We start from the raw sequence: 9867 nt of genomic DNA, 5'->3' as shown, positions 1-9867 counted from the left end.
GAAGCTTTGCCCTGTTCAATTAGCCCAGATCCATGCATGAGAAAGGGGCTTTCAGGCATTTCCTTGGCTGTATTACTTTTCATGTCTGCAAGAGGGGATGGAAGTAGATATTTCAGACCTTGAAGTTGTGGGATGAGGGATCAGGATAATGTGTTTTTTCACAACACATGCCCCTCTCTTTCCCACCCCACACCCCCCAAAAAAAAGAAAAGATTTTCTTCTGCTTTTGCATTAAACATGTCTTAGCTTAAAGACTCCTCACCCAAAAAAGGAGTAGTTACAGGCAGTTCACTGTCCATCTTCTGTTCTTCTTGGCCTGGTACATGAACTGCTTTGCTTAGCTATGAAACTGTGTGAAAAACAGGAAGTTTCCAATATAAAATCCTAAAGTTGACTTGAGGAGCACATATTTTCACACAATGACTGTCACAAATTAAAGTCTTTTGGATGAAAGTTAAGAAATGTTAGCTTTTGACCAAAATTATTTTATGTGGAAAACAGACATTTACTGAAAATACACATTCAGATGAAAGCCTAAGTTTTCAACCAAAAAGTTAACAGCGAAACAGACAGACACAGTAAATTCTCATCACAGGACAAATATCCTCGTGTGTCAAGAAAGCTGCAGATAAAATAAAATGACCTGCAAGCTCAGGAGCAAGAAGTTAATATTTAACAGAGAGCTGCCATATAACAGAAACACATCTTTCCCTGCTCAATAAGCACCAGCTCTTCAGTGGAGAAGTCAATACCAGGCAGCAAGATGTTTTATCAGTCTCAAAGTATGATAACCACACTGAATACCGAACAACAACACAGTCAACCCTACATGAAGACATCTTCTTCCATCTCTTTGCCAGAACAGCAGGTAACATGGATATACCTGTATATACTATGCCATGAATACTCAGTATCTTCAAACTCTAATTAGAAGACACAGGTGCAGTTTCACCAAAAGGCACTGGCTGAATGAAGCTCAGTGTCTGGGCTGAGGAAGTACTTCCCTTGGCTGGTTAATTACAGAGATGCTTAAGCAAGATGGGACTAAAAGAATTCCTCAGCTTCAAAGCAGCCTTAGTGTCAGATGGAGAATAAACAAGTGCTGTTCCAATTGGAAGATGAAATGTAGTATAAGCTGGAATTTTATTTTGGATCAATGGCACAAAGAGGCAATTCTATACCTGTTGTATATGTAGAGATCTTTCTCTCTTTCTCTTCTCTCTTTTTTTCCTCTTCTCACTAGTGCTTTACTCCTCCATTGGGTACACATCATCTTTGTAACTGCACCTACCTGGTCTCTGAGACTTATATCTCTACATATCCTCCATTTCCATGCTTCTCATATCATGACTACCCAAAGCACGGTTCTTTTCCTGCACTCATAAAAGTGTCTGTTTTTCACCACCCAAACACTTTCTTATCTTCCCACATCCCATTAAAGAACTTGCAGTTACATCATCTCTTCTGTTTCCCTCTTCAACAATGAACAGATGTCCAGATTTCTACTTTTACAAAGCAACCTAACTATTTTTGGTATGAAAATCCTATGCCTGAGCTTACTGGGAAATCCACCCGAGGCGTTAAGACCTACATTTGATCCTTTCTCTCCTTAAGTCAAGCATTTGGTGTCCACAGGCTAAGGGGATTTATTACATGCCTTCTGTATGGCATAGTACAACAAGGTGAAGCCCGAAAGCACCATTGCCTGTTACAGAGCCACTGCAGGACATGGAAGTTTCATAGAATCATAGAATCATGGAATGGCCTGGGTTGAAAAGGACCATAAAGATCATTTAGTTTCAACAACCCTGCCACAGGTAGGGTTGCCAGCCACTATATCAGACTGCCCAGAGCCATATCCAGCCTGACCTTGAATGCCTTCAGGGATGGGGCATCCACAGCCTGTTCTGGTGCTTCACCACCCTACGAGTGAAAAACTTCCTCCTAATATCTAACCTAAATCTCCTCTGTCTCAGTTTAAAACCATTCCCCCTTGTGTTATTACTGCCCACTCTTGTAAACGGTCATTTCCCCTCCTGTTTATATGCTCCTTTAAAGTACTGGAAGGTCACAGTGAGGACCCCTGGAGCCTTCTTTTCTCCAAGCTAAAATGACCTAGTTCCCTCACATGGGACAGGTGCTTCAGCCCTCTAATCATCTCAGTGGCCCTCCTCCAGACTCAATCCGAGAATTCCACATCTTTCTTGTACCAGGGAGCCGCAGGCCCAGACCCAGTACTCCACATGGGGCCTCACAAGAGCCAAGCAGAGGGAGACTATCACCTCCCTCTTCTCCACAGGCTGTTCTCAAGGGGTTCTTCACTGAGTCTGTAGAAACACCTGCGACACCCTGCACTTGGCCTTGTTGAACCTCATCAGATTTACATAGTCCCACTTCTCCATCCTGTCCAGGTCCCTCTGGATGGCTTCCCTTCCCTCCAGTGTATTGACTGCACCACTCAGCTTGGTGTCATCTGCAAACTTGCTGAGGCTGCACTCGATGCCATCGTCTATGTCACTGACAAAGATGTTGAACAGCACTGACCCCAAGACCGACCCCTGAGGGACCCCACTTGTGACCGACCTCCAGCCTGACATAGAACCATTGATCACAAAGTTTCTGTGACCTTTCTTATAGGGAACTCCTGCTGGTATACATAACACTTATGTTCTGAAACACAAATGTGCAGCTCCATAAGATGCTGTGATTTGTCATTGTTTTATAAAGATGGGTTGCCCAGGTGGTGGATTTCTGTTATTTATTTTTTGACAGTCTGTCCAATATCACTGGTCCTCAGCTGCAGACCTTCCAAGCTTGATGCCCAACAGCATGGCTCCATAGCCAGAAGGACAGTTTGTGTGCAGCCTCTTATCCCATCCTGCTCCACAGACAGACTGAGCATATCCTCTGTTTCCAGCCCTACCTCATTCTGTTTCTAAAACATGCAATCTCCTGTTTAAAAAGCCAGATCTGGAAGTATAATAGCAAATGGCTTTGCCTACATATTTTGCCACTGTAATTACAAAGTACCATAAAATATTAGTCTGTGAGAGACTTTTTCTGCAAGTATCCCTATTGATATCTTAAGAAAGAGGAAGTTGAGGCACAGAGGGATTAAGGGCTATAGTCAGACCACCTACCCTGGCATCTATAGCAGACATATTTCTTTGATCCCTAATACAAAAGACTGACAAAGTACTTAGACCTTCTTCTCCCAGGGCTGGCAGGCTTTGGCTCTCTACAGCAAAGAAAAAGGAGTGGGGTTGTATTCAGGCCAATTCTCTGGATAAACAGCTCAAATGTTGTGCCTATTTTCTCTGTCACCATACAGAAAAACCTTGTCTCCTGACTGGAGAACAAGAACTGACTGCCTCCCACTGTTGCTTTCAGCACAGTCCGTTTCCAAGTTCACTCAGTGGGCACAGTTCCCCATAGATAGCACAGATAGCACAGGCAGGACCAGGTGCAGAACCCCACCTGCTTCTGTCTCAGTCTGTCACCACCATGGATGTGTCATCAGCAGTGAAGCTGCCTCGGGACTGGGTTGCGCTGACAAAGTGATATCAACGAGCCCACTGCACACAGTTGCCTCCAATGTGGGTCAAAGCAGTACAGCAGGAAAAGTGACTTTACCTACACACATTTAGTTAATCGAAAGATAGTCACCATGGGTTTCACAGCTCATTTATAAAAAAGAGCAGTTTTCCCTAACTATATCTATCAGCTGTCTTTACAAGCAGGCATAGCTGTCATTTTCACAGTTCAGTACAAAAAGGATAAGAACAAGGACCCTGAATGAGCATGTCTGTCCCAGGACATAACATCCCCCATTCCTGCTGCAGTTTAACTATCTGAGCCCTAGAATCATACCATCACAGAATCATATAATTATAGGTTGGAAGGGACCTTAAAGATTGCCTAGTTTGAACCCCCTACTGTGGGCAGGACTGCCACCCACTAGATCAGGCTGCACAGAGCTGCATCCTACCAGGCCTTGAACACATCCAGGGACTGGGCATCCACAGCTTCCCTGGGCTGTCTGTGCCAGTGCCTCATCAACCTCTGAGTAAAGAATTTACCTCTAATACCTAATTTAAATCTCTTCTCTTTGAGTTTAAAACCATCCTATCACTATCAGACCATGGAAAAAGTCAGTCATCACCCTCATGTTTATAAACCACCCTCAAGTCAGGTGTGAAACAGGTAATATGTGCCACAGCCCTGGGGACAATTGGCATGTGGTTATTATCAGCTTCATTTTATAGGTGGGCAAACTAAAGGTTTACCAGATTAAGTGATCAATCTGCCCAAGATTATGCTGCACCTTCAAAGTCAGAATTGGGTGAGTTTTCCTGAAATACATGGGGGACTTCACAAGGGTACTATAAACACGAGGACTCTATATTAATGCAATGACATAGATGAAGTATTTACTACATATAGCTCTGGCACAATTATGTTGGCTGTCTCTGCTAAAACAGCAGCTTTGCTGGAGTTGAATCTGTTTTAACCAGCTATAAAACTCCTTCCTGCAGCTTCGCACAGCTCATGCACAATCAACATCAGAGAGGTTGCTCTGACTCACCAAGGAAAATCTCTCCAAACACTTCTCCCTGTCAGATTACTGCTCTCGCACTGCCTTCTAACACTGACTTATCTGCCAAATGTTTCCTCTGTGTTTCACAAGGGATTTCTCCTCGCAGGATGTCCGAGAGACGGACCGGAGGCTCCGGGAGCATGGACTAGGGCTCACTGACATCTACCGACGGAATAGGGAAAAGCAAGAGGCAGACTGGGGAGGGAGGAAGGGAAGCCTGGGCAAAAGGAGGCTGAGGGTTCTCCTCCTCGGAGGCCTTCAGAACCTGCTTGAGCCTGAGCCTGTGCACCCTGCTCCGAGTGTTCCTGCTTGAGAAGGGGTTGGGCCAACATCATCCAGTTAGTTGTTCTGTGAGGAAAGGAGGGAAGAGAGTGGGAGGGAAGGAAGGAAGGAGGGATCTGACATCTCTGTATACTGGTCCTTCTCTGCAGAGGGAAGCCTTCTCGAGAGAAGGCTTGATCTGACATTTATCATGCTTTAACAGGCTGCATGTTGCAGTGTGCAGAACTGACCAGAAAGCATCAGACTGTGTAGGAACGAGCAAAAGGACGCTTGCTCCAAAGCCTGCACTGCACTTCTTAAAAGTGTGGGCTGAAAGCAGCTCGAAGCCCTTAGCTTGGATTTGTACCACCAAACCACGGGGTTCAGCTGGGCGTTTTGTTCCCACAACGCTGCTCTGGCTGGACGTGTTCTTGGCGGGAGCATCACCTAAACTAAGGCTGACTTTGCATTGACTTCCATGTGAGTAGTAGTGAAGGTAGGTGAGTACCCAAAACCCGTCGGATACTTGAGTCATGGAATTAAGACAGACGAAGACCTCCAAGGTCATCAAGTCCATCTCCCCCCCCCCAACCCCCCCCACCAGCCCACTGCCCGCGTCCCTCAGTGCCACATCCCCACGGTTCTGGAGCACCTCAGCGTCCAGCGTGGACGCTGACTCCCCTAAAGCTGCCCAGCTCGGGACAGGCAGAGCAGAACAAAACTGACAGTGGCATGATGGAATTAAGTTTTATTGTGATGGATTCAGATGACTTGATGACTTTGGATAGGAAACGGAGCTTGTACGCGGCTGCTCCGACGGCGTCAGTGGGGCCGGCTGGTGACGCGCTGGGCCCGACGTGGTGGTACTCGGGTGCGGCTCCGGCCCTGGGCTGGCCCTCGCCGCCTGGACCGGCTCCTACGGCGCCTCTGGGGCTGGCTGTCGGTCTCTGCAGCCCGACGATCGAGAGGCGAGCGGCTTCGAGTCCGCGCCCGCCCCGGCTGCCCGGAGAGCAGCTCAGGCACCTGGGAGCTGGGATCCGGCTCCGGCACCTGGGAACTGGAATCCGGCTCCGGCACCTGGGAACTGGAATCCGGCTCCGACGGTGCCTGGCTGGTGGTGTCGGAGCTGCTGCTCTGCTGTCCTGCAGGGCTTTGGGATGGCCCCAGTTCCTGCTGGCTGGCGGTGTTGGGGCCAGCGCTGTCCGAGTTGGTGCTGGAGGCTGTAAGGAAAGGCAGGAAGGTGAGCGGGACAGATCTGCAGCCCCGGGGTGGGACGGGCTCCCATCCGTCCTGGGCCAAAGGGACTTGAGCGAGGCCTCGCCTGGCCCCAGCCCGGCAGCACGCGGCTGTTCGCCTCTTACCGGTGCCCTCTCCAGCACAGCTGGCGCACTCCCAGCTGGTGGTGCTGTGACTCAAGTTGGAGCAGAGTCGGTGCGTGCCTTGTGCAGCGCAGGAGCTGCAGAGGAGCAGCTCCCAGAGCCTGTGGAAAGCAACGGGTTGTGGCCGTGAGGACAAAGTGCCCCGAGCCAGGGAGTGCCCAGAGGGCAGCTCTGGTGCTCGGTCTGTGCTCCCCCAGCCTGTGGTGAGGCTTCGATGCCACGCAGAGCCCCAGAGGGCAGCTGAGGTAACTCACCCCTCTCCCTCTCTCTGCTCCCTGCCATGGGGGTGACGGCAGTCGCTGGCGTCGCAGCGTCCGTGCCGAACTCCCAGCTCTGCGTAGGCACGGTTGCGCTCCCACTTTGGTCTCCTGCCAGAGAATAGTGGGAATGTGATGAGCTCTGAGTGCCTCTAGACTGAGACTGAGCAAAGCCACCCCCGCAGCAAAGGGCCAGGCCTGCTGGGGCAGTCTTTGTGCGGGCACAGCTCTTGTGCCCTCCCGTCTCGAGAGCTGGCTGAAAGACACCAACCTGCGTGGGATGTAGATCCCCAGGTTGATCATCTCCGGAATGAACCTCTCTCGGTCTCGGCAGAGAGGGCACTGGAAGCAGCGCATCCCAGCACTCGTGGCCATTCCCTGCAGCGGAAACACGAGCAGCGGTGAGAGTGAGCCGGGCCTGGTGCTGCTGAGCGCCTGCGGTGCCTGCGGGGTGAGGGGAGGGCTCCTACCTGGATACAGTCCCGGTGAAACCAGGCGTGTTGGCAGGCCGGGCACACCATGGTGACGTATGACCTGCTGTCACCCACGGGATCCATGCATATGATGCAGGTGGTGTCCTGCATCGGTGCTGTCTCCACTGGCTGGTGCGGGAGGTGCTCCCAGCAGAAGGACCTGGGGGAAGATGGAAGGGATGGGCGAGGTGAGAAGGGCTGCGAGGAGGGCAGAGGAACGGGAAGGAGCCCCAGGCCTTGTCTCTGGCTCTGTCAGGCTGCTGGGAGGCGTCACAGCGTGTTCCTCGCTGCTTTGGCTGGTGCTGACAGCAGGGGTTGGAGGCCCACAGGCGACACCTGGGAGCCCTTACCTGTAGCGGCCAAAGTGTTGGGTGACACATTGACCCTCTGGGGCGCAGGGGAAATGGTAGCTCCGCTGGCAGCCTGGCGCTGCGCAGGTGACGCTGGCCCCCCGATTGCCACAGACGAAGCAAAGCTGGAAAGAGCAGAGCAGCCCCCATCAGCTGCAGGCTCAGGGCCTACGCAGCGGGCCCCGCACCTGTGGGCAGGGCGCAGGATGCGGGCAGGGCTGGGTGGCACTCTGCAGAGCTGCCTGGTGAACAGGGCTGGTCTGCAAGTGCAGGAGTGTCTCCTGGAGCTGGGAGGAGGGGCTGGGATTGCTTTCTTGGGACCAGGCTAAGCTCGCCGTGCCTCTCCTGGCACCAAGCTCCCAGTTCCAGTCCGGTGCTCACCGTCTGCGCTGCCTGCCTCATCAAGACAATGAGGTGTTCAATGTAGAAAAGGCCCTCTTTTTTATTGTTAATTCCATGTTGACAGAGACCGTTGGCAAATCCCTGTACAGGAGGAAAGAGCGTGATTTTGTTAATGCAGAAAGGAGGGAACCACTGGTTGGAGGAAGGTGGCAGAAGCCACGAGGGAACTCACCACACAAAATGCATGGAAACAGATCCCATACATCTCGTGTCTCTCGCCGAAGATGGATGGGTTGTCATCCACTCGGCCACAGAGCACGCATGCTGGAGAGGAAAGAGTAACAGTCGTGAGTGCCTTGTGGGGCCAGGTGCCCCCTGGGCTGTCCCAGGGGCTGCTCTGTGCCAGCTGTGCCAGCTGAGGGGCAGGGCTGGAGGCCGTGGAGGGGAAGGGGCACTGTAGGCCTAGCAGTGACAGTGGGCAGCCACAGCCCAACCGCAGCCCCCCTGGCCAAGGAGCAGAGGGGCCCTGCCTGCGGCAGATGGGAGCCCCTGCGTGCTCCCACCTCCTCTCTCCGCTGCAGGCAGACCCCCAGCACCCCTCTGCCCGGCAGCGGGGAGCTGCGTGCAGGGATACTTTGCTCTCACCTAGCTCAGTCGAGCCGGCGGCCTCCTCGGGTGTCCCCTCGGACATCGTGTGCGTTAACGGCGAGCACTCGCAGAGTGTCTGTCCCAGCAACACCAGGCTTTGTCCTCTGCGTGCCAACCTATGGGAGAAACGGGACGAGGCTGAGTTGGCAGCTCAGGCCTCCGAGCGCTGGGGAACCCTCCTCCCTCCCTTGGCAGCCTCAGGCAGCCCCTTCCTCCCTGCTCACCTCACCAAGTCGCACTGAGCTGGGCCTGAGCCCCGCAGCCTCAGCTCTGTTCCACAGCCCGCAAGTCACAATGGCCGTTCCGTGTCACCCTCCGTGTTGTCATCACACCTCACAGGGCTGAGGGCACCCAAGCAGGAGGGCGGCGGCTCTTGCCGGACGCAGCCCTTCTAGAACCCGGCGTGTTGGTGCTGATGAAGGCACTGGGCGGCACATCCACCCTCCTGGCCCCACCTGAATGCTACGGGGCCTGTGGCTCCATCAGTATCCAATAGAGTGTTTACGTGTTGCCATGATGTTCTCCAGGCTTTACTTGTGGGCTGTTGGCCGCTGATTACCTCTCGTTCCAATCAATGACTCACAGAATCACAGAATCTCTATGGTTGACAAACACCTCTAAGATCACCAAGTCCCACCGACCACCCCCCAGCTGCCTACTGCCCACGTCTCTCAGGGCCACATCCCCACGCTTCTGGAGCACCTCCATGGACGCTGACTCCCCCAGCTCCCCGGGCAGCTGTGCCAGTGCCCGACTGCTCTTTCAGCCCAGACGTTCTTCCTAATATCCAACAGGGACCTCCACTGTCGCAACTTGAGGCCGTTCCCTCTGGTCCCATCGCTGTTACCTGGGAGAAGAGGCCGACCCCCACCATGGAACACCTTTCCGGGAGTTCCATGAAGTGAGGCCTCCCCTGAGCCTGATTTCCTCAGTGGTGTTAGTACTGCAATGCAAACAATTGCTTGCACCCGTTGGTACCCAGGCATTCTCATTAAAGATGTTAGGAGTGCCAGTAAATCAGCACAAGGGTGTTATTTGTGTATGGGTGTCCCTAATCTGTAGCCCGTATTTCTCTGGCAAGGGAAAAAGCGAACCTGTTGGTTAAGCATCGGGTTGTTATAGGGCAGGAGCAGCAGTGGTGGGGTGCGTGTGTGCTGTAACACAAACGAGTGCTGTTCCTGTGAGGTTTCTTCTCGGAGTGCAGCAGGGAGCAGCCTTCCATTGGCAAAAACACTGTGGCTGCCCACCACAATAGTGAGGCTGAGGCAGAGATGTGCAGGGCTGAGCCGTGACCTCCCGGGAGCAGAGGTGCGCCCAAATACGCTCAGGTCACCTAAACCTTCAGGTTTGGGGCTCAGGGTCTCCTTTTTCATGACCAAATCCTTGTTGTCAGGGCCCTGAGCCTCTGGTTTGGATCCAAAGGCATTGCTTACATGCTCATTTGGACGTCCCAGGCTGTCACCTTCAGGGTGCGGTGTCTTAGTTTCAGAGCCCACCATTTCGTTAGGATGCAAAATCACCCTCTGAGGCTCCCAGTGCTTTCCTCAAGAGGAAAGCCCC

General features: G+C 52.5%; 1 protein-coding gene across 1 annotated transcript; it reads right to left on the bottom strand.

Annotated features, from left to right (window-relative positions):
• Positions 1–5680: 5680 nt before the first annotated feature.
• LOC140251343 (PHD finger protein 7-like) lies at positions 5681–9806 on the bottom strand. Its single transcript, XM_072335017.1, is given in 12 exon segments — positions 5681–5881; positions 5936–6078; positions 6220–6338; positions 6492–6605; positions 6766–6893; positions 6895–6952; positions 6954–7127; positions 7318–7442; positions 7699–7800; positions 7892–7983; positions 8305–8423; positions 9601–9806. Coding segments are annotated over 12 exon segments (1581 nt in total).
• Between the last annotated feature and the right edge of the window lie 61 nt (positions 9807–9867).

The sequence above is a fragment of the Excalfactoria chinensis genome, chromosome 1, assembly GCF_039878825.1.
Source record: "Excalfactoria chinensis isolate bCotChi1 chromosome 1, bCotChi1.hap2, whole genome shotgun sequence".
NCBI lineage: Eukaryota > Metazoa > Chordata > Aves > Galliformes > Phasianidae > Excalfactoria > Excalfactoria chinensis.
The sequence above is the reverse complement of the archived record's forward strand: the minus strand, read 5'-3'. Positions and strand labels throughout refer to the sequence as shown.